Genomic DNA, 22,964 nt, shown 5'->3' with positions numbered 1-22,964 from the left:
TCAGTAAGTATAACTCTGATATGAAATGCAATTTTTATTTCCCAATGTAAATGATTTAATCAGGATATGGTTGGTTCCTGGAGATGCTGCCTCAGTCCCTGAGTCGATAAGATCCTCTGGAGAAGGAAATGGCAACCCACTCCAGTATTCTTTTGGAATTCATTGTCAAATGAAATACATTTGACACATAACATGATGTAAGTTTAAGGTGTACAAGGTGTTGATCTGTTCCATATATATATATATATATATATATATATATATATATGGTAATGACTTCATTGTATTGATTGTTGGCACCTCCATCATATCACATAGTTATAATTTCTTTTTTGTGGTGGGAATAATTACGATCTAATCTCTTCATAAATTTGATGATTATGCTACAATATTGTTGTCTATATTCATTCCACTATTTATTGGATCACTAGGACTTATGTATCTACTAGTTGCAAATTTATACTCTTTAACAACTTTACTTTGAGAAAAGTAAAGTTTACTTTACTTTACTTACTCAGAACGTTACTTTGAGCATCATTCCTTAGCACTGTTTGTCAATTTCCAGTAGTGGATTTGTAAGCCTCAAGAACTGACTTCTAAGTTGAGGGTGGAGTCCCCAGATGCTGACACTTATGATCCCCCTAAGATAGTGGTGGTTGCAGTGGTGGGTGCAGGAGGGCTGTGCCCACAGGATCAGCTGGTGGTGAGGTGTGTCCTGTCACTGGGCGTGACCCCCACTATCAGTAAGGGTGATAGAAGCATGCAGGCCTGTGGGGGGCACCTACTTTCCCGTGTACCACCAGTGTCTCCTCCCCTGCCCTGCTCTAGCCAGAGCCACCCCACTGTGGCCGCACTCTGCCGACCTCTTGGGATAAAATCCAAACTCCTTAATGAGATGGACAAAGCCTGCATCCTTTGGTCTGCTTTATTGGGTGTAAAAACGTTAATCCTACGGAAAAACCACAAGGAACTTTTTGGCCAACTCAATACTAGAGCAACGCTACAGATAGACCCAGGCCTGCTCTCTGAGCCTTCCCCAGGGCTGAACTCTGAGTCCTTTGAGCTCCGTGCTCCCTAATTACCTCTGACCCTCTTTGCTGCTATATAAACAGGCCTTTCCTTTGAACCATCACCACTGTCTCCAAACCTGGCCAAACCTTGTTTGGAATTCAGGTTCTGGCTTCCAGTCACTTCTTGCAGCCATCCGGCTTGGGTGCCTGGGAGCTCCCACTTCTCAGGCTTGTCTTGCTGTATTCCCACGGCCCCTTGGCTCCTTCAGCTCCCTACCCCTACCAAGCTGGGCCAGCAGCTTCCTGAAAATTCCTGAAGCTCTTCGAGAAGACGTATGTTCACGTCTCTCGAGCATCCTGGCCTGTTGCTTGACTCAGGAGAGCAATCCAGGAAAAAAAAGCAGCCTGACCCGTGAGACCCGAGAGGCCGCCAAACTGGTCAGGTGCCCACAGCAACAGGCTTTGGCCAGGCACCCCCCACCCCCACCCCACGACCCCGTCCCCTGCCCCCTGCCAATGCCAGATGAGTGTCTGCAGAGGGCCTGGGTAGGGAAGCTCATCCCAGAGCAGAGCACTCAGCCTCCATGTGGTCTCCCCTGCCCAGGTCTGGCGGGCTCCTGCCTCCCCATCTTTAGCACGCTGCCCTTCGCCTACTGCAACATCCACCAGGTGTGCCACTATGCCCGGAGGAATGACAGGTCCTACTGGCTAGCAAGCACCGCGCCTCTGCCCATGACGCCCCTCTCGGAGGACGAGATCCGCCCGTACATCAGCCGCTGTGCCGTGTGCGAGGCCCCCGCCCAGGCTGTGGCGGTGCACAGCCAAGACCAGTCCATCCCCCCGTGTCCGCGGGCCTGGAGGAGCCTCTGGATCGGGTACTCCTTCCTCATGGTGAGCCCCTGTGCCTCCACCGTCCCTAAGACCCCCTCTGCGCCCCTTCCATCTGGACTGGATGGTAATTTGAGAATCCAGGGTCAATGGGCAACAGTTTGGCATGAGGGTCATGAAGGCCACCCAAAACTATAGCCTGCTGAGACACAAGGCCACCCTTCTGCTTATTGTGGATGAATTTTTGTATTACTTGGGTAGAATTTAGAGGATGGATTTGCATCAGCCCGCAGTTTGGGGCTTCCCTGGTAGCTCAGACAGTAAAGCATCTGCCTACAATGCGGGAGACCTGGGTTCGGTCCCTGGGACAGGAAGATCCCCTGGAGAAGGAAATGGCACCCCACTCCAGAACTCTTGCTTGGAAAATCCCATGGACTGAGGAGCCTGGTAGGCTACAGTCCATGGGGTCGCAAAGAGTCGTGAGTGACTTCACTTTCACTTTTCAGTGAAAGGGGTTTCTTTTTGTGTGCGCACCCATCTCCTTCCCCATGTACCCTTTCCTTTGTTGTTCTTACGGAGTCGTGTTCTGTCTGACTCTTTGTGACCCTATAGACTGCAGCCCGCCAGGCTCCTCTGTCCGTGGGATTCCCCAGGCGAGAATACTGGAGCGGGCTGCCATTCCTTTCTCCAGGGGGTCTTGCTGACCCGAGGATCTCCTGCAATGGCAGGCAGGTTCTTTACCACTGAGCCACCAGGGAAGCCCATCCTTTCCTCTTCGCTCAGTCATGTCTGACTCTTTGCAACCCCATGGACTATAGACTGCCAGGCTACCCTGCTCCATGGGATTTTCTAGGCAAGAATATTGGAGTGGGTTGCCATTTCCTCCTCCAGGGGATCTTCTCAGCCCAGGGATTGAACCTGTGTCTCCTGGCATTGCAGGCAGATTCTTTACCACTGAGCCACCTTTCCTTAGCAGATCATAGTCTCTTCTTCCTGGGATGATTTTTAGGAAAAACGTAAAGTCAGGCCCAGACCTGGGTGTGTCACTGATTGGGTCTGGGTTTGTCTGCACATGTCTGAGCCCTAATTCTCTCCTGTTGTCTGGGTAGCACACAGGCGCTGGGGACCAAGGAGGCGGGCAGGCCCTCATGTCCCCAGGCAGCTGCCTAGAGGATTTCAGAGCTGCACCGTTCCTGGAATGCCAAGGCCGGCAGGGAACTTGCCACTTTTTTGCCAACAAGTATAGTTTCTGGCTGACAACGGTGAGACCGGACTTGCAGTTTTCCTCTGCACCATTACCGGACACCTTGAAAGAAAGCCATGCTCAACGCCAGAAAGTCAGCAGGTGCCAAGTCTGTGTGAAGCATAGCTAAGATCCCACCTTTCGCAATCAGGTCGCCAAGAGAAACTTGCCAGGAGGCTGAGACATCCTAGGATGTGCTAAGAGATTCAGTGGTGCTCATCTTAGACTCCTGGTTTAGCCATTCCTTCTGTTTCGATGTGGCTATTCCCAGAGGACTATATCATTCCTTCCTCTGCTCTGGACAGATTAAGCAAGTGCCACACATATGGATTTGTTTGGACCTACCAATCTAGACGAGACACAGATATTCTTCTTTCATTGAGGATAGTGGGAAACGCTGGCTTTATTTAAAAGTATGCTAATTCAGGGGAAGGCAAATAGATGATCAAGGCCAGATTACAAATGACATTACTAGAAACTTCATTCATTGGTTAATAGCAACTCAAACAATTGAAGTCAATTACTCTATAATACAGTGGGCTTCTGGATGGATGTTACAGGAAAAAAAAAAAAAGAAAAAAATAGGCCAGCAAATGAACTAGGAAGTAGAGATTTCCTACGTTTCAAAATGATTTCCTCTGTAATCTATTTTTCCATGCACTTTAAATAATTGTAAAACCATGACCCAAGGAGATTAAAAAAACAAAAACCCACACAGCCAGCCTTAACAGTTCATTTCAAAGCAGAATGAATCATTATGCCGTGAAGGACCATGGTTGCTATATTCCAGAGATGAAACATTAGCATAAAACACATCGCAGATGAACATAAAACATTATGTTCCCTTCTGCATTTTTCAGAGAATAGAAATGCCTACTTTGGCAACCCTTTGGAAATGTAGCAATTATGGAGCAAAAATATGTTCAATAAGGGATTAAGAGCCTAAAAGCTATTAATGAATATTAAGGCAGTGATTCACAAAAATTGATTCCCCACTGCAGTGAACTTCCAAACAGACCGCTTTGGCCCAGTTGGGGTCCAACTTGTCTTCCGTGCACGCGTGTGTGTGTGTGTGTGTTAATGGGCCTGGAGCCACATGGGGCCACGTTCACACAAAGCAGACCCCTTCCCTCCCCTGGGTACGCCTACAGAGCAGCCCAACAGCCCCACAAAGGACACTTTCCTGCCATTCACATAATGGCATCTCATGCAGGGAAATGACAGAGCTATCATTATGCGCTTGGGAGAAAATGAAGGGCCGACTTAATTAAACTAAGGTAAGAAGATTCATTTAAGTCATCGTCACCCCCGGCCCCTGCCAAAGACCTGGCACTTTTAAATGAAACAAAGACAACCTACAGCTTGAGTCTTATGTTCCGTTATTGGTTTTTACAGGAGCTTCCTTTTTTTCCTATCCTAAAAACATTCTTGTATTCTATATCAGTATTAGACCAAGGCAGCAGTTTGATATTTGGCTTTTTTTTTTTTTAATAAAAGCTTAGAGGTCATGTCATTTTACAGTGAGTAGTTTTCTGTCTAGCAAAAGGATATGTCTTCTATTTTGCTAGAATTCTGTGATCTAATCCTGAAAATCAAATGGCTTATTGGAAAAGACTTTTATTAAATTTCCATTTCTCATGTTAAAAAAATGGTATTTTAGAGAAAACTAAAGAAATTTCCCATGAGAAAGTGACATTCATTTTGGTGCTTAGTTTCAATGCACTTAATAATAATTAAAATGTTGTTTATAAGAAATGCTTTTCTTGCCAAATATTGATTGGGAGTGTGCTCTTATATGCAGAATATATTTCAAATGAATCTTGCTCTGGGCTGCCCCCAGGATGGCAATTTATTTTAAGGCTGCTTCTTGGTAAAAAGAGAAAAATGTACATTTTAAGAGGAAATATTATCTTGATGTACCAGAATATTTCCTAGTTCATTTGACCCTTTATTAATTTTTTAAAACTCTGCTATGGCATGTTAAATATTTGCATACACCTGAAATTTAAGCCAATTTCAACCTTATTTATAATTACAATTTTCTGATTCCAAAAGTTCTTTCATATATTACCTAAATTCAGGCCTTCCAAAAATTCATCTCGTTCATTCATGAAATTGTTCTGAGAACATTTTCTGGGAAGATGAAAGGGTGATTGATGGACCATAAGAAAATATATCTTGCTTGCTATTTTGAACACCTTCATTTTAGTATCAGAATATTATCTTAACAAATTGACCGAATAAATTAAGAAAAAAAACAGCCTGAATTAAGTGGACAAGTTCCTCCACAGTGAGTCCAAGGTAGTGTACAAGGCTGATTTCAAAATAGTAGTATCACAAGAGCCCCCTCTAAATGCAGTACAAATGCTGCCTGCTGATTTTGAAAAATTATTTTCAATGCTCGAAAAAGCAAGATTATGGAAAAAATACTATCTTACATTAGAAAACCACATTATTTTTTAGGCCATTAGTTTCTTTATCTGGTTACCCATCAGTGTACTTCTCTCCTTTCTCTCTGAAGGATGAACAAAGCTTTAAAGTTCTTCTCCTAATCCCTTACTGGTGATTATCCTTACTAAAAGCTCCTTCTCCCAAACCCTTTCCCCCAGCGAGTTAGTTGAAATGCTTCTGGACTGCCCAAAGACAGTTGCTATGAGCTGGGGGTCAGGGTGTTTCCTTTCAGGTTCTTATTCTCAATGAGTGGAGCCCATCCATGCTGCCAGCGGAGGGAGGCCTATCCACCATAATCCCTCCTCTTAGATTCCCCCAGACCTCAATTTCAGTCTCCACTTCCTGTGGACTGCTACCTTCTTCTCCGACTCACTGCCCCTGTCTTAACATAGCCTTTATCCTTCACCTCTGCTTGTGTAGTAGACATCTCCCAGCTGCCACCTCCAGTTTCAAATTCTCATCTTCATTTCTCTAAGATGCAAACTAGACTTTGTTACTCTCTGGCTTTTGCTGTTGTTCAGTTGCTCAGTCGTGCCCAACTCTTTGCGACCCCATGGTCTGCAGCACACCAGGCTCCCCTGTCCTTCACTATCTCCCGAAGCTTGCTCAAACTCATGTCCATTGAGTTAGCGATGCCACTCAACCATCTCACTCCCTGTCACACCCTTCTCCTCCTGCCCTCAATCTTTCCCAGCATCAGGGTCTTTTCTAATGAGTCAGTTCTTCTCATCAAGTGGCCAAAGTATTGGAGTTTCAGCTTCAGCATCAGTCCTTCCAATGAATATTCAGGACTCAGTTCCTTTAGGATTGACTGGTTGGATCTCCTTGCAGTCCAAGGGACTCTCAAGAGTCTTCTCCAACACCACAGTTCAAAAGCATCAATTCTTCGGCGTTCAGTCTTTATGGTCCAACTCTCAAATCCACAGATGACTACTGGAAAAACCATAGCTCTCACTATATGGACCTTTGTCAGCAAAGTGATGTCTCTGCTTTTTAATACACTGTCTAGATTTGTCATAGCTTTTCTTCCAAGGAGCAAGTGTCTGTTAATTTCATGGCTGCAGTCACTGTCCACAGTGATAAATGACCCCACTGCCCACAAAGTCTAGATGGCTTCCCACAGGGGGAAAGGGCTGTGGGAACTCTCTGCTCATCACAGAGGCATGTGACTTTTCTCCTGCTCTTTCCATCAGCGATGGCCCTGTCCCACCTCCGTTAAGTTTACCTGGCAGACAACAACTTATCTTTAGACTGAATTAGCTGGTAGGGAGGACTGTGTGCATTTCTCCACGATGATCTGACCTCCGTTCTGCTGCTCCCAGTACGAGTCAGGGATTTGCTCACTCTCTCATGCTTTCCCCACAGCTCCTGTATTGTCTCATCCCTCTGCCTTCATTCTCTTGCTAAAATGTAAGCTCAGAGGGCAGGGACCATGCTTCATTCATTGCTATATGCTCAGGGCTCACATAGAGCTGAGCATGTTATTGACTCTTCCTTCTTCACTGACAATTCAAATAAGCATCATTAGACATTAGATGTTCAGCTCTGGGTATTGGTTCTCATTGACAAAATGGTTACAAGTACAAACCATTTCTCATTTCAAACAATTTTAATGTGATAACCTATCTGCACACCCACAATCTCATCTTACAATTGTTGACAGAAAGCCGACTGATAAACTTTAACCATTACCCACTCCTGAAACGTAGCTTATTTATGTTTAGTCGCTAAATCATGGCCAACTCTTTTGTGACCCCGTGGACTGAGCCTGCCAGGCTCCTCTGTCCATGGAATTTCCCAGGCAAGAATGCTGGACTGGGTTGCCAATTCCTTCTCCAGGGTATCCTCCTGACCCAGGAATGAAACCCATGTCTCTTGCATTGGCAGGCAGATTCTTTACCCCAGTGTCACCAGGGCTCCCCTGAAATGTAGCATACTTTTCCATAAACTGAAATTTTAGAAATAACATTCGAGAGATTTGACAATGAGAGAAGACTCTTCGTGGAAATGTGATATGTCTTAACTCATGCTGTAGGCTGTGTTCCCTTGTGATCTTGAGTGTCCTAGCATAAAATCCCCTCTACAAAATTTGTATATGTTATTGGTGCTGAGGAAAAGAGCAACAGAATGGTTTACTAAAACTGGATTTATCAAGGGTTTTATTTTGAGCCTCTTAGAGATTATAATAAAACAAATCATTCTCTGTGTTTCAGGAAATTACATGGATTTGTTCTTCTGTCAGCTCACCAGCCTAATTTTATCATTGTTACTTTTATTTGGTATGGCTGCAAGAACAGTGGAAAGATGTGGCCTTAAAGTTGGTTGAACCTAGGTTTCAATTCAGCTGTGCCTTTCCAGTGGCAGCACCCTGGGTGATACACCAACTCCCTGACCCCCATTTCCCACATTTACAAAATGGGGCTTAATGCCTACTCTTGCATTGAAAATTAACTCTATATGTCCAGCATGTAGCTGACCTCGTACATTTATTATGGCCACATCTTCAATTTAAAACAAGCCCTTTCATATGAAAACATATTTCTTGGGATTCTTTACATAGTGGAACATGATGATTCTCACAGGGCATATAAATTACTGATTAGAATTGTTTATCAATTCTTAATGTCTTTGGGAAAGCTATTTTATTCCAATTCTCGAAGTTACTGTACCACATGTGAAAAAAGTCACCATTTCCTACAGGATCATTACCAGGAAGTTCTTCAGGGAACAAAACAATTGACATTAAAAATCAGTACTCTGCAATTGCCACTGTTATTATCTGCCAGAGATTCTGCATAATGCATTTTCAACCACCAAGGTTGGCTGCCACATCCATGTGAAATGCTTGAATTTTATGGTGCTTAAATATTTAATGATTCATAGGAAAAAAATGTGAAACGTGTCTGATAAATTGCATCCCTTTATCTAACCTACAGTTGTAAAGACTTTCAACATATAACATTTGCAAGGTGCCTGGTTTGCTATTGACATTGAAATGTTGTATTGCAATTTATACTATCACTTATTATATATAAAATTCTGATGACCTCCAAAAACAACTGTGTTTTATCTGGTGCATTCATTTTCTTTCAAGCCAAAGTGAGTTTACTACTTAACCTACCATGTAACATGGCCTGCCTTAGGGTTGGGGGGAACAAGAAATGTTACATGGTAGAAGTGTGATCTGCAGATGGGAAGAGCTTGAGCCGAGCATAGACAGTGACCCCTCTCCTCCCCTGCCGCCCCTGCCCCACTGCCCCCGGGCTTGGGAAAGCATGATTCTGAGGCTCCAGAGAGCACTGTCCTCCATGCAGTGGTGAGCTGGGGTGGACATGAAACCAATCCTCTGCTGAATTGCTTTCACCTGCCAGCATGGGGCTCTGCTTTCGTGGGTCTCAGCTGTCCCATCAGTTGAAGAATCAGACCACCTGCTTCACAGGGTTGCTGTAAGGGTTAAAAGTAAGAGCTATAGGGGACTTCCCTAGCAGTCCAGGGGTTAGGACTTTGCCTTCCAAGGCAGGAGGTGTGGGTTTGATCCCTGTTCAGGAAGCTTATATCCCACATGCCTCACACTAAAAAGCCAAAACATAAAGCAAAAACAATATTGTAACAAATTCAATAAAGACTTTAAAAAAGTTCAAAAAAAATCTTAAAAAAATTAAGAGCTATAACTACAAAGAGATACAAAACGGAAGGTACTGTTACTGACAACCAGAGTGACTGGAAGTTAGGGGCCAGGAGGTATTTTTATCCTCATAGCACAGGGGTGGGTGCAGTGCAGATATTCAATAGCTGTTTTATGGAGCAACTGTTTTTAGTTAGGAGGGAACTTCAGGGGTTATTTGGTCTAACTGGGCTTCCCAGGTGACTCGGTAAAAAAAAAAAGTCTGCCTACAAATGCAGGAGATGCAGTTTTGGTCCCTTGTTTGGAAGATCCTCTGGAGGAGGAAATGATGACCCACTCCAGTAGTCTTGCCTGGGAAATCCATGGACAGAGGAGCCTGGCGGGATACAGTCCATGAGGTTGCAAAGAGTTGGACATGACTTAGCAACTGAGCATGCACAATTGTATGCTCACTTAATAGAGCAATAATGTTAGTAAACGAACATTTCTTGAACACCTACTGATGTTCCTATGATAGGAACAGTATGAACCCTGTGGTATGAGCTCCCCTCAACCTCTCAACTATCCTATCTTACAGATGAGGAAGCTGAGGTTTAGAGAGGATAAATGACTTGCTCGGGGTCACACAGTCAACACAGGAGAACTTGAACCCTGGTCCATCAATTGCTTAAGACTGTGCTTTACTCACTACACCATGGCCTCCCATACTACTGGTTTTATCACACAATTCTCTACCCAAGCAGCAATATGCATTACAAACAAATTCAGTGATTTCTGCTAGTCATGTTCTGGTTTTCCTTGATAAAGTCTAAATCGTATATTCCAAACTGCCAGTTCATCTGAAGATCCTGAATCAGATGTCAAAAATGCCATGGGGGGAAAAGCGGTGTGCACAGACACACAAACACACCTGTGAAGGAACAGTGGGCAGATCTGGTGGTATCCACAGGGGCTCCTTGGTGATGCCCTGTGAAGGTCCTGGAATCTTGAGTTTTGTGCTCTACATTGTAGCATTCATGACATGAAACCAGCTCGGGGCACAGGAGGATGGAGACCTCTCCCCACCATCTGTAAACCTTGGGGGAAGGCCTGGATGTTTCTGCTTCTATGGGCAAAAGACCCTGATGCTGGGAAAGATTGAGGGCAGGAGAAGGGGGCGACTCACCAACTCAACGGACATGAGCTTGAGCAAACTCTGGGAGATAGTGGACAGGGAAGCCTGGTGTACTGCAGTCTATGGGGTCGGAAAGAGTTGAACAAGATCGAGAAACTGAACAACTACATGGGCAAAAGCTTCTTTCAAGTGGTTCTTTCCTGTGACTCAAGAAAACAGACACACAGTTAACAGTATCAAGCAGCAATAGGCACCTCTTCTAACGGGTACCACTGGTGATGTTATACATGAGCTTCTGTTTCACTCCACAGAAACTTTATTGGTTTTAACACCTCAGACATTGTATCAGGTACTATGAAGAGATGCACAGAAACACAAAGTCCTGCCTTTGTGAAGCTTACGATCCAGAGACCTTCTCTCACTTCATGATAACTAGCAATTCTAAGCGGCTTGTGGAAACTGTGATGAACACCCTCCAAGGGCAGATCATTCTGGGGGCAGAACAGGGAGGATCTAGATGCGCTGAGACAGGAATAGGCTACTGCATGGAAGCCACAGGGTGAGGAATGCTCGTGGCCTGGACAACGATGAGACCTGTTAGCAGTAGCACAGACTCCCTTAGGGACAGTGAGGGTGAGGCTGAAAGGCTGGCTGGAGCCCCATGGTTGAGGCGAATGAGTTTGACCTTTATCCTTTGGCAACAGAGAAATGAGAAAAATGTACTGAGATGGTGGGTGGCATCGCAAAAATAGATTTTGGAAGATTAATGGGCAGTGCTATGTAGAATTGAGTGAAGACAAATTTTAAGTATTGAGTGGGGCAATGAACAGAGATTTTAAGCAGGGAGTCTGTGACTCTAAAATAAAAGACTGGGGCAAAAGCAGAAAGAAAATGATTGCAGTAATCCATAGGAAGGGAAGGGAAGAGATGATAGGATTTTGTTTTTTAATGACTTGTTGTTTAGTCACTCAGTTGCGTCCGACTCTGCGACCCCATGGACTGCAGCCTGTCAAGCTTCCCTGTCCTTCGCCATCTCCCAGAACCTGCTCAAACTCATGTCCATTGAGTTGGTGATGCCATCGAACCATCTCATTCTCTGTTGCCCCTTTCTCCTTTTGTCCTCAATCTTTCCCAGCATCAAGGTCTTTTCCAATGAGTCAGCTCTTTGCATCAGTTATTAATTGAATACAATTCTTTACTGACTCTTTCAAGAGAAACTAGGAAGAGGAAGGAGGCGGCCAGGTCTGCCACACCCTCTGGGTTTTATTGTCCTTTTCTGGTGATGGGTCTCAGTCTTTTAATCCCCCAGGTGGCTCAGTGGTAAAGAATTTGCCTGCCAAAGCAGGAGACACTGATTCTATCCCTGGGTCGCAAAGATCTCCCCTGGAGTAGGAAATGGAAACCCACTGCCGTATTCTTGACTGGAAAATTCCTTGGATAGAGGAACCTGGCGGATTACAGTTCATGGGGTCGTATGGAGTTGGACACCTGAGCAACTCCGTTTACTCAGATTATTAACTTACTTCCCAAGCAGCAGAACGTGTGATGGACATGTATATAGGCTCCAATTCTACAAAAACCAGCCTTTTTCTGTCCAGGCCTCAACAACAGACAGCTTAAAAGGACAGAAGGGCTGTGAACAATCATGTACAACTTTGGAATCACAGGCACTAAATACATTCAAGGTCCTAAAGAGGGAGCTATTTTAACTGGTTCCTCATCTTGAAAACCAAGGAAAGAGTCTGAATTAAGAGGTCTCCTAAGTTGACTGATCACAGCCAAAGCATGGGAATGTTTAACAGACAACCAGGAAATCACTATCAAGCAAAGAAACCAAATTTAAAACCAGCTCTAAATGCTTACTGCCTGAGAGATAATTAGTTGAATACACTGGTTTTTGTTTGCCTTTCTCAACCCTAGTTCAGTTTTGTGGTGTAACTTTGGAGATTCCTTACTGTAGGAAGAAAAAATAAGATGGCTATTGAAAATAATAAGCACCGGTGACAAGCAAGCCTATTAACTGAGCAAAATAATTATAATAATTTCTAAAACATCTTTATTGTTGTGCTAAGATAACTGGTTTATATTTATAACTGAAATGACCTTTCCCACATGTGTAGTTTAGTGATAATCCACTCCATAAATAAGGTGCGCCTATTACAGTTACACCATTTGCAATCCAATTCTGGTGTCTTTACATCTGACAAGTGAAACAGAGCAAGGAGCTACTATCACTAGACTTGACAGCCATAAAAAACACAAATACCTCCATATACAGTGGCTGGACTTTTACTGCATTGAAATAACGCTCTGGTGAGAAACCAGCACTGAATAAGCCTCTACTGGGAGGCAGGGGCCAGCCTTTGGGCGATGCAGTGAGAGAGCTGGAAAGTGCGGAGTTAACAAGACCTCATTCCATAGCCATTCATGATCTGTGCTCCTGTGTAGAGGGCATGTCTTTCTACAGTTGTGTACAAGTAATCATAGAGCCAAACATAAATGTCAGAGTTACCTTTGCAATGTGCTACCAGAAGACAGAGTGTAAGAATGAGGTTATTCCCAGTAGGGGGCTTTCCAGGTAGCGCTAGTGGTAAACAACCCGCCTGCCAATACAGGAGACGTAAGAGGCCTGGGTTTGATCCCTGGGTTGGGAAGATCCCCTGCAGGAGGAAATGGCAACCCACTCCCATATTCTTGCCTGGAGAATCCCAGGGACAGAGGAGCCTGGTGGGCTACAGTCCAGGGGGTTGCAAAGAGTCAGACACGAATGAACCGACTTAGCATGCACACATCGCCAGCAGAGGTCATGGGAAACAAGTTCGAAGAGTTTGGGAGAAGAGGAATGACATTTGGCTTAAACATTTCAATTTTAAAATGTTTGAAGCTGCAAGACTCAGAGATACAATTCATACTATAAATGTGCTGCAAGTCACTTTGTATCAGTCGTAAATTAAGCCGAGGAGCTCAGGTAACATTGTTCCAGCTGGCAGGTCAAAGTGCTCCCAGGTCTCATGTGGTTTGTTAGCTCATTTATATGCAAGTGACAAGGTCTCACCCAGGTCAGCTGAGATTAGGAACCAGGCACAAAACTGCATAGTTGGTATGCTCCAAATTTGTGAAATATACACAAAGACAGAAAAAGCAATATCCTTAAAATCTTAACCCAGGTGGAGACACAGGTGATTTTTAAATGGCCCACGTATTTTTTGTATTTCTGTTTATACTGTAAATTTTATCAACAGAGCCACAATACTTATTCTTGAGTCCATTTTCCTGATTATATATTTCATCATTTATTATTATATAAATCAGTTTCCCTATTGCAAAAGTGGTACACACATATACAGACACACACATTTTAAAAAGAGGACAATACAAATCGTGAAAAACAGAAAGTAAAATGCTATGCACTCCACCTTCCTAAATAACCTCTGTTAATATGTGGGTGCATTTCCTGCCAGATGTTGGCTTTATGCATATACAACGTATATATATTACTTTCATAATCAGGAAACTATATAAATGCTAGATAAAGCCATAGAGGAAGATCCTTTTCTGCTTCTAACTCTCTTTAAATATAAATATCTCCGTGACATAAGACATCAGTGATATTTGACCTTTTCCTTTTATTCATGAAACACAAGCACCAGGAAACATGTCTTAAGTGACTTGGGGTCTGTGCGTTGGGGAGTGTCTTGGAGGGTGGCTGTTACAGTGGTCAATTAAAAGGCACTTTTGTGAGAAAAAAAAATACTTCTTCAGGAAGGACTTCTGCGTGACCAAGCTGCTGGTCACTCCTCTGCACGTGGCACCTGCTGCTGCTCTGCTGGTTAGTTCAATACAAGTCACATCCCCAGGATGTGACATCGTCCCCAGAGAGGCTCTTGCAGCTGGGTTGTCGGTGCCACCTGCCAGGTTGTGGAGCGTGGAACTGGTTTCCCATCCGAGGTCTCACTTAAGCTTTTCCACTGACACATCCTGGGAAGGCAGAGGGGCATCAGAGAAAAGCAGGTTCACTGCAGACACCACTCAGACGTGGGGACCCCAGGAACCAAGGCGCCTGGGTGAGGGAGGCCGGGACGACATCCTGCAATGATGGCTACGTCCGGTGCCTGGAAAGTCACCATGGCAGTGTGCCAGGAGGATGAGGGATGGCTCCCCACTTCCTGCCAAGTCAGGCACTGAGCAGGAGAGGGGCCTGATCTTCTGGGCTGGTGAACACAAACCTCCGGGCAAAGGTCAGGGTCTTCAAAGACATAACAAGGCAGGGGTTCCACTGAGTCAGCAGTGAGAGATGGGAGCGTGGAGACTGGCCCCCACGTGGAGATGTCTGAGCTTCTGTCTGTGAGAGAACAAGGTCGGAAGTGCCATTCCCAGAGAACTGGGGGCTGTCAAAACAAGCCTGGTCTCAAGACGTCAACCAGCTCAAGACATCAACTGGACTCATGGTGGCCGAAGGATGACAGGCCACTGCAGGCGTGAGCAACTGGGATGGTCATGTGCCCGCTCTGCTTCTGTACAAAACTGAGGATCTGGGGGTAACTACTGTACAACTGGACCACGTTTGTTCACAAGGCTGGGTTGCCTCGCTGGCTATCGAATCTGTGCAGCCGCTGTCTCCTCATTTCTTCTTCTGGTGAGAGACGGAACCCATAGGCCGGGGAGCTGCTTCTGCGATTTCCTGAAGAGAGAAAGCACAAGGTAGAGTCAAGCACTGCCCTTGTTCTGACATTCACAGGGCTCTGCATCCCAGATTCCAAGGGCTGGGGAGAAGATGGCTTGGGTGTTATCTTTAGCAGGAAACAGAGACAAAACAAACAGATTTCAACTGCAGCTGTCAATATGACATTGCGACATCAAGTAAATGTTTTTAATGAGGTCCAGTCCATGAAGCTAATTTGACTCATTTTGAAACTTCTTGACAATCCTCCCATTTCTGTGTTGGTTCCCCCCCTCCCCGCCGCCCACCATGCTCCATAATTTGCATCATTTAATTTCCCTAATGTCTCAAAGGCTTAGTTTATCTTTTCTTAATGCCCAGAAAAAACTTTGTGACTGTAACGTCCTCACTGGATGTGCTCAGAGGTGTCTCCCGATGAGCCTGAGGGTCTCCCTTTCCCTCCCTCTAACCTGCTATCTCCTGAACCTCGCCAGCCAGTGGGAATCACACCTGCCTGAGAAGCACAAGCACCCACAGGGCATCATGGCCCACAGAGCAGAGGCTGTGTTACCATAATGACCAGTATCGGGGCAGGCAGACAAAAATACAGGCATAGTATGTGAAGATCATATGAAGGGCCATGGAAGTCATTACTGAAAAGAGCTTCTTGGGGCTGCAAACAGACCAAGAAAATCATTTGCAATAACAGAAGCACTTCAGTTTACTGAATTAAAGACAAAAACAATGGAAGATCCAGGCATTGTTGGGGGGGCGGGTAATAAAGGAATACCAACAAACAGTCCTTGACCTCAAGGAACCAGCAACCTAACTCTAATAAAAGAGCTTTAATGTCCACAATGAGACAACCAGGCAGGGCATCACTGATGGATACAGACAAATGATTCACTTTTAAGTACAGGGACCAAAAAGACTGTACTTTCTCCCTTCTGAGCCTCTGCTAACTCTGTGAGCTCACTTTGAAAGGCCTGCTCCCCTCACCGACATCCATCAAAAGTTCTATATGTTACAGCCAGATCACCACGCTCAACACTGCCCTCTGAGGTTCTCACACAACTGACTCTGGGAGTCCTAGCCGAGCCACGAAGGGTGGGTGGTGGGCAAGGGAGCTGGAGCCACGAGGGAAAACCAGTGAACAGTTGATCCCTCCTGCTCACGCTCCGAGTGTCGGAGATGTTGACAGGTAATATATTGACGTGGCGACTGTTAAACCTATGATGAAGAGATGATAGAGAAAGCAGTGTGACTAACAGTCAGTTTGCTGAGCTACAATTAGAATTTCAGCAGTCAGACAAATTTCTAAGAAGGCAGTTTTTGGTCCACACTGCGATAGAGACCCCAAGACTCACCCATATGTGGTTCTGCTTTCCTTTTCAGACATGAGGGAATCACCCCTCCCAGACCTCCTGTAACATTTTCTGACTAGTCCACCCGAAAGTGAACGGGGTGGGCCAAGCCCGACACTCACTCCCACTGGGTAAACTCCACTTCGAGGTTTTTTGATTAGTGAAGTATCCGTCATTTTACCAATGTTCACCAAAGATGATGTTCAAACACAGAACATTTTTACCATAGAGATTCTATGAATCCTATAAAAGTTTTACTAGATACAGCTTTCGCCATATACGTTTGTAGAGGGCTTTCTGTTTAAAGTGGTAAACGCGTTGAAATTACAGAAAAACTCATGAATCCAATTACCATTAGTTTATGGCTTCAAATTGCTTTATACAATGAGATCCAAATCCTGCTTTTCCTCTGACAGTTGTTTTTAACAAGCTCATCCTTAATTGCACTCAAGAGCATGGGCCAGTGTGTGACAGCCCGTTCCAGCTGGGCAGGGAACTGGGAGGCCTGGGCTGTGGGCAGAGTCAGAAGTGAGCTCAACGTGGCATGTTGACTCTGGGCCACAGGGCGCGAGCCCACGGATGCTGAAAGATGCTCAGACGCCCAAAGGGACTCACAGTGTCCAAGAGAAAAAGTTGTTCCGTGAAGGGAGGAATTAGAGAGGACAGACTGTGAAGGTTCCAGGGGTCCAGCTCTCAAAGTGGGCAGCCTGCACAAAAGCTCTTTGGACCCCCACTTGGGGCACTGGAGGAGAACCAGGGCTGAGCCAAGGGCAGATATGCCACATGCCCATGTAGAAAACTCACGTGGAGGAACAAATAATCACTCCTTCATGAGAGCCTTGTAAGGTATCCTATTTCAATTAGTTTTTATTCCTAATTTCATGAAGCCAACCTTACAGAGGAGGAGACTGAGGCTCGGGGAGAGTTAGGGACAAACCTGAGGTCACGAAGCCAGCACGAGAGGAAGCACAACTGGAACCCAGGTGTTCTGACTGCAGTTTGAGTTCTTCTCCCCTTTCCCACAATCCCGTATCACTGTTCCTTCTAACACACCGAGTACGTTAAGCATCTCATCTTTCCCTTCTACCTTATCCTCCTCCCCAGAGAGTCTCCTTCCTGGATGGATATGTGGGGAGCTCACTATTTGAAAAGAGAAAAAGAAGAACCAGCCTAAGTCCTCAACTTGATGGGACTCTGCTGTCATCACAGATGTGGCCACAAAGTTCCCACACAGAAGTGAAAGTGTCAGTCGCTCAGCTGTATCCGACTCTTTGCAACCCCATGGGCTGTAGCATGCCAGGCATGGAATCCTCCTGGCAAGAATATTGGAGCGGGTAGCCATTCCTTTCTCCGGGGGATCTTCCCGACCCAGGTCTCCTGAATTGAAGCAGATTCTTTACTGTCTGAGCCACCACAAAGTTCCCACTTTGGGTCCCCTTAAACTCTACTGACTCCTGGAGTGGTTGGCTTTTTTTAAGGGTCCCTGGGAAGGCCTTGGGTATAGCAACCACAGAACAATGACGACAATGCCTGACTTGGATGTTTTCATGGATGTTTTAAGTCCTTCAAACGCAGTGTTTCTGATTTATCAAAGCCACCCTATTGTCTGAAGAATGACTTAATCCTTTCATTTCAGGTTTTGAACTCCATTCTTCTTAATGCTGGTGGTTAATTTTCTTGGAAAGTTTTCAAGTCTAAATTAATCTGTGACATTTTAAAGGCAATTGAGTATTTGATATCAGTCAGCAACCCACCCATCCTATTCATCACATCTGTACTTTAGGTCCATGCCTCTCAGCTGCTCTGCTCAGTCTCAGCTGAGCTCTCTTTTCCAAATCTTCACTTTTTCATTTGTTTTCTGACCCATTTCTGTATTTTCCTCTTGTGTCACATGATCTATCACTTCTCTCTTCAGACTCCAGGATCCTCTGAAGCTATTTCTCAAAGGGTCTTAAGAAATGTGCTTTTAATATCTACTTATATTGATTACGTATGTACTAAGTCACTTTAGCTGTGTACCACCCTCTGCGACTCTATGGACTGGAGCCCATCAGACTCTTCTGTCCATAGAGTTCTCAGGCAAGAACACTAGAGTGGATTGCCAGGCCCTCCTCCAGGCAATCTTCTCGACCCAGGGATTGAACCCACATCTCATTATGTCTCCTGCATTGCAGGCAGGTTTTTTACCATTAGGGCCACCTGGAAAGCCTGAGCACATAGAAAAAGATCCGAATGGGCCTCAGCTGGATGGTAAAAGAAAAAGAGGTCCCTGTGGGTGTACTGGAAATGGGAGATGTTTCCAGCCCTGGGTACAGCTGCGGGGGACACCCTAGGGAAAACTTCATTCCATCAGGCTCTGGTTGGGTCACTTATCAGGGGAGGCTGAGGAGCAAGGTGACTGCTGGGGTCCTTGCTACAACTCTGGAGTTTGATGATTGGAATTAAATTGTGCCTTCTCCATGTATGGTTATATATCCTTGAGCAAGTAGGTTACCGTCCCTCAGCCTCAGTATTCTTATCTATAAAATGGGAATAGTAATAGTACTTCCTCTGTTGGGTTGTTGAGAGGATAAGAAGAGATGATGCATATAAAATCGTGAGTGCCAGGCATGCAGTTAGTGCCTGATGGCCAATGGACGCTGGGACTTTTAACTGTAACATCAGTGAGAATCACGGCTTAAATGTCTACTTGTTACTATCATTGACTAAGGTAGATATGAAATAAAATTACCAATGACTTCTTAAAAGGTAAGAGCCCAGGACGTCTCTTGTGGTCCAGTGGTTGAGAATCTACCTGCCAATGCAGGGGACACAGGTTCGATTCCTGGTCCAGGAAGACCCACATGCCAGGAGCAACCCAGCCTGTGTGCCACAACTATAGAGTCTGTGTTCTAGAACCTATGTTCCGCAACAACAGAAGTCACTGCAGTGAGAAGACCATGCACTGCAACTAAAGAGTACCCCTGCTCGCCACAGCTAGAGGAAGCCTGTGTGCAGTCGCACAGACCCAGTGCAGTCAAAAACAAATAAATACAATTTTTTTTTAAAAGATAGAGCCTAATTCTATTTGAGGGACAACTGGGAGTGTTTTGTACAAAGTGTGGGGTCACTACTTATTAAAAATTTGCCCTCCAATAAACAGATCCAAAAGGGTAATTTGTGACCCCCACTTTTGTAACCAGAAGGAGCCTTACAGGCTTTGGGAAAGCTGGCAACCTTTTCTCTGCTGAGTAAAACCATGCTTTGAACGTTTACAGACTTGGGTGAAATGGCCTCGCTCTGATGAACTTGGTACAGAATATTAGTATTTATGAGCCTTGCTTCTGTGTTCCTGTAAATGGAGGTCAGCCCTCAATTTTACTGAAAGAAAGAGTGAGCATGCTTCAAAGAACCTCAGGAACAGTGCCTGGTTTAAGAAGATTTAGCTCAATTATGGCACCAATGGTGAGATCATAAGATTTATTGACCTGTGGTCCTTGATGGAAAAATTTTCAGTTCTCTACGGTTATGTATAATGCAGTAACCTCTGCGTTTTACATCTGAGGGAGGAGAAGCAATTCCATCCACATAAGAATTGCTAAAAAGAATGCTGTGAGTTGATGGCCCTTTTCCCTACTGTTCACCATCCCTGTAAACAGAGATGCTTAATTTGCTGGTATTCATAGATGCTGCCATGATCTGATGAGCTCTCTAGGCCATTCAGTGAAATTATACTAAAATGAAGTCACAGGATGGCGTATCTTTCCCTTAAATCAGGGACCCATGGAGGCAATCACTTAAAATTTTTTTTAAATCAAGAAACCTCTAAATGTTCTTTTCCTTTGTCAAATGAGGGCAGTAGCTTGGGACCCACAGTCTCTCTTTCAAAAATGTTACTTGATTAGAATTCCATGAATTCTAAGCTTACAAAATGCTTTCTGATAGCACAGTTGCTAAATCATTTACTACGACCAAAAAGTCCTGGAAGAAATCCCAAGTGCAACAATTAGCAAGATATTCTTTGAAAGTGGGAGGTGCCCGAGGACAATAAGACCACTCTATTGTTTGAGTCACTAATTACAATGACCTATCTATCTATCCATTTCTAAAAAGAGTTCAAAATCACTTAAAGTCTCATAATTTTCATACAGATGGAAGTTTCATTATGGTTTATAGTAAATGTAACAGTTATTAACAGGTGTGACTTGAGAGAGAAAAATTCACATTTCTACTCCTCAACCAATGGGTTGAAAAAGTAAAGGCTCTGAAGCTGGGAAAGACTGAAGGCAAAAGGAGAAGGGGGATGCAGAGGATTAGATAGTATCATTGACTCAGTAGGCATGGATGTGAACAAATTCCAGGAAATAATGAAGAACAGGGGAGAGTGGCATGCTCAGTCCATGGGCTGCAAAGAATCAAAAATAACTTAGTGACTAAACAACAACAAAAACCAATCAAGTAACAGGAGTAGGAATTCCTTAGTTCTGAGACAGTACCTGGAATCCCAAAATGGGCAGCTTTGAATGGAAATCAACTCAGTTACTACCTTCCCTGTTGTACTTCTCTGCCTGTTCTAGTTGGCCAATTTGGGGGACCTTAACTGGCCACAACTGACTTAAAATCAACAGGCTATATATAATTCAGTCAGCAGTTTGAGAAAGCCAAAATACTGGGTGTACTCTGTCAGACCTAGAGCTTTTTGCAATATAGACAATGCACTGTCTGAGCTCGGAAACAAAAAGAGAAAGTCCAGGACTTCCCTAGTGGTCCAGAGGTTAAGACTCCAGGTTCCAATGCAGGGGGTACAGGTTTGATCCCTGGTCAGAGAACTAAGATCCCACACGTGTGCTAAGCCGCTTCAGTCGTATGACTCTTTTCGACCCCATCAACTGCAGCCCTCCATGCTCCTCTCTCTATGGAATTCTCCAGGCCAGAATACTAGAGTGGGTTGCCATGCCCTTCTCCAGGGGATCTTTCTGATGCAGAGGTCAAATTCTCATCTCTTGTAGCTCCTGCACCGCAGGCAGATTCTTTACCATTGAGCCACCACATGCCATGCGGCAGGAAAAAAAAAAAAAAAGAGAGAGAGAGAGAAAGTCCAGGGGGACTGTTTTCTGGGCAATTGCTATAGGCTTTCCCTACTTACTCTCCCCGCCTTTGAAAAAGTGTACAACTTGATTAATTTTCATGAAAGGAACATATGGGAGCAACATCCAGACCAAAACACAAGAGTATTTCTAGCACTCACAAGCCTCCATGTGCTCCCTCTCAGCAGTGGTCCACGGGCTTCTCACAGCAGAGACTTGTCTATTTTTGTCCAGAAGTGGATTCATACAGTATGTACCCTTTGTGAGTAGCTTCATTTTACATTATGTTTATGAGATTCACCATATTGCTTTATGTAGCTTTTATTCTACTTATTCTTCTGAGTAGAAGTTTGTCTGTTTTACAGATAGAAAAATTGAGGCTTAAAGATTTTAAGGAACTTGCCATGGCCACACGGTTTGGTCAGGAACTGAGTCCTAAGTCAAATTCATGTTTATTTCTACTCTGCTCCAGACATGCAGTGTGTCAGTTGTCTTCCTTAATTCTGAAACCACACTCTCTAAACCTGAACAATACTATTGCTTTTACACTTGATTTGGAGGCAGGGTCTGTTTAGAATGCAGCTGGAAAATGTTACCTTCTGCTGTAGATAAGCCTCATTGCAAACAGCAAGATTTTCTGGATAACAAAGTAACTAGAATTAGGATCTCCCTTGACAAGGTTTTAGGCAAGAGGTCCAGCTGTGTATGTCAGCCTTGGTAATTAACTACATCATGTATTTTCTAAACAGAGAACAGCCTCTAAGTTCTTAGAAAATAATTCTCAATAGGCTGGAGGGGCAGCAAAGAGACAGGCTGAAGACTTCCCTGGTGGTCCAGTGGTTAAGACTCTGCTCCCTATGCCGCGGGCCTGGATGCGGTCCCTGGTCAGGGAACCAGATCCTGCATGCCACAAGACCCAGTGCAGCCAAATACGTTTTATTTATTTTTTATTTTTTATTTTTATCCAATGCTAATAGAAAACATATTTATTTAAAATAATATATTTTGTAAAAGAAGGATTTAGTTGAGAAGTCCTATTTTGAATTTGTGTGGTTCTATTTTTTTTTATTTTTTATTTTTTTAAGTTTTGCCATCATATGCAATTTGCTTTTTTTTTTTTAAATTTTAAAATCTTTAATTCTTACATGCGTTCCCAAACATGAACCCCCCTCCCACCTCCCTCCCCATAACATCTCTCTGGGTCGAAAGAGAGGTTGAGGAGCAAGTGTCTCCCATTAGGAACCACTGTAACATGAGGTATGTATTTCTTTAAACAAATAGATGTAGATTTTCATACTAAAGGGATTTTCCATTTTTTAAGTCAATCTGTCTATAATCCTTTCACAATTCTGTCATCATCTTAACACTGTATTAAGAGGGATTTTAATGAAATTAGAAATGATCTTCAAGCACCTTTTATGTATATTTATACATAAAATCCCTTTAGTAAAAATCTCTTTAGTATTAAAATCTATACAATGATTTATATACATTTAATATGTAAATGTTTCAAATTTTAGGATGTTTCCAATTCTCTTTGATCTAAAACAGAATGTTCACCAATCCAAAGGTGCCTCAGATGGAGTTTACTCAGTGACTTCAG

At 44.1% G+C, this 22,964-nt stretch overlaps 2 protein-coding genes across 10 annotated transcripts in view; one reads left to right on the top strand and one right to left on the bottom strand.

Annotated features, from left to right (window-relative positions):
- The window catches only part of COL4A4 (collagen type IV alpha 4 chain), a 149,007-nt gene extending 144,171 nt beyond the window's left edge, over window positions 1–4,836 (top strand). For 2 of the 3 annotated variants that reach the window (XR_011254685.1, XR_011254686.1), the window contains exons 46-47: window positions 1,615–1,901; window positions 2,948–3,798. Coding sequence is in view for 1 of the 3 variants with exons in the window: in XM_069578394.1 (XP_069434495.1) it covers window positions 1,615–1,901; window positions 2,948–3,211 (551 nt within the window). In the remaining 2 variants the exon portion in view is untranslated. Of the gene's footprint in view, window positions 1–1,614; window positions 1,902–2,947 lie in introns of all 3 variants that reach the window. The other variant, XM_069578394.1, reaches the window with a different exon arrangement.
- Window positions 4,837–13,877: 9,041 nt separating this feature from the next.
- The window catches only part of RHBDD1 (rhomboid domain containing 1), a 133,976-nt gene continuing 124,889 nt past the window's right edge, over window positions 13,878–22,964 (bottom strand). For all 7 annotated transcript variants that reach the window (XM_069578454.1, XM_069578455.1, XM_069578460.1 and 4 more), the window contains one exon: window positions 13,878–14,952. In XM_069578454.1, coding sequence (XP_069434555.1) covers window positions 14,840–14,952 — 113 coding nt within the window. In that variant the 3' untranslated portion in view covers window positions 13,878–14,839. The remainder of the gene's footprint in view (window positions 14,953–22,964) is intronic.

This window comes from Ovis canadensis, chromosome 2 (genome assembly GCF_042477335.2).
Source record: "Ovis canadensis isolate MfBH-ARS-UI-01 breed Bighorn chromosome 2, ARS-UI_OviCan_v2, whole genome shotgun sequence".
NCBI classification, from domain to species: domain Eukaryota; kingdom Metazoa; phylum Chordata; class Mammalia; order Artiodactyla; family Bovidae; genus Ovis; species Ovis canadensis.
The sequence above is the reverse complement of the archived record's forward strand: the minus strand, read 5'-3'. Positions and strand labels throughout refer to the sequence as shown.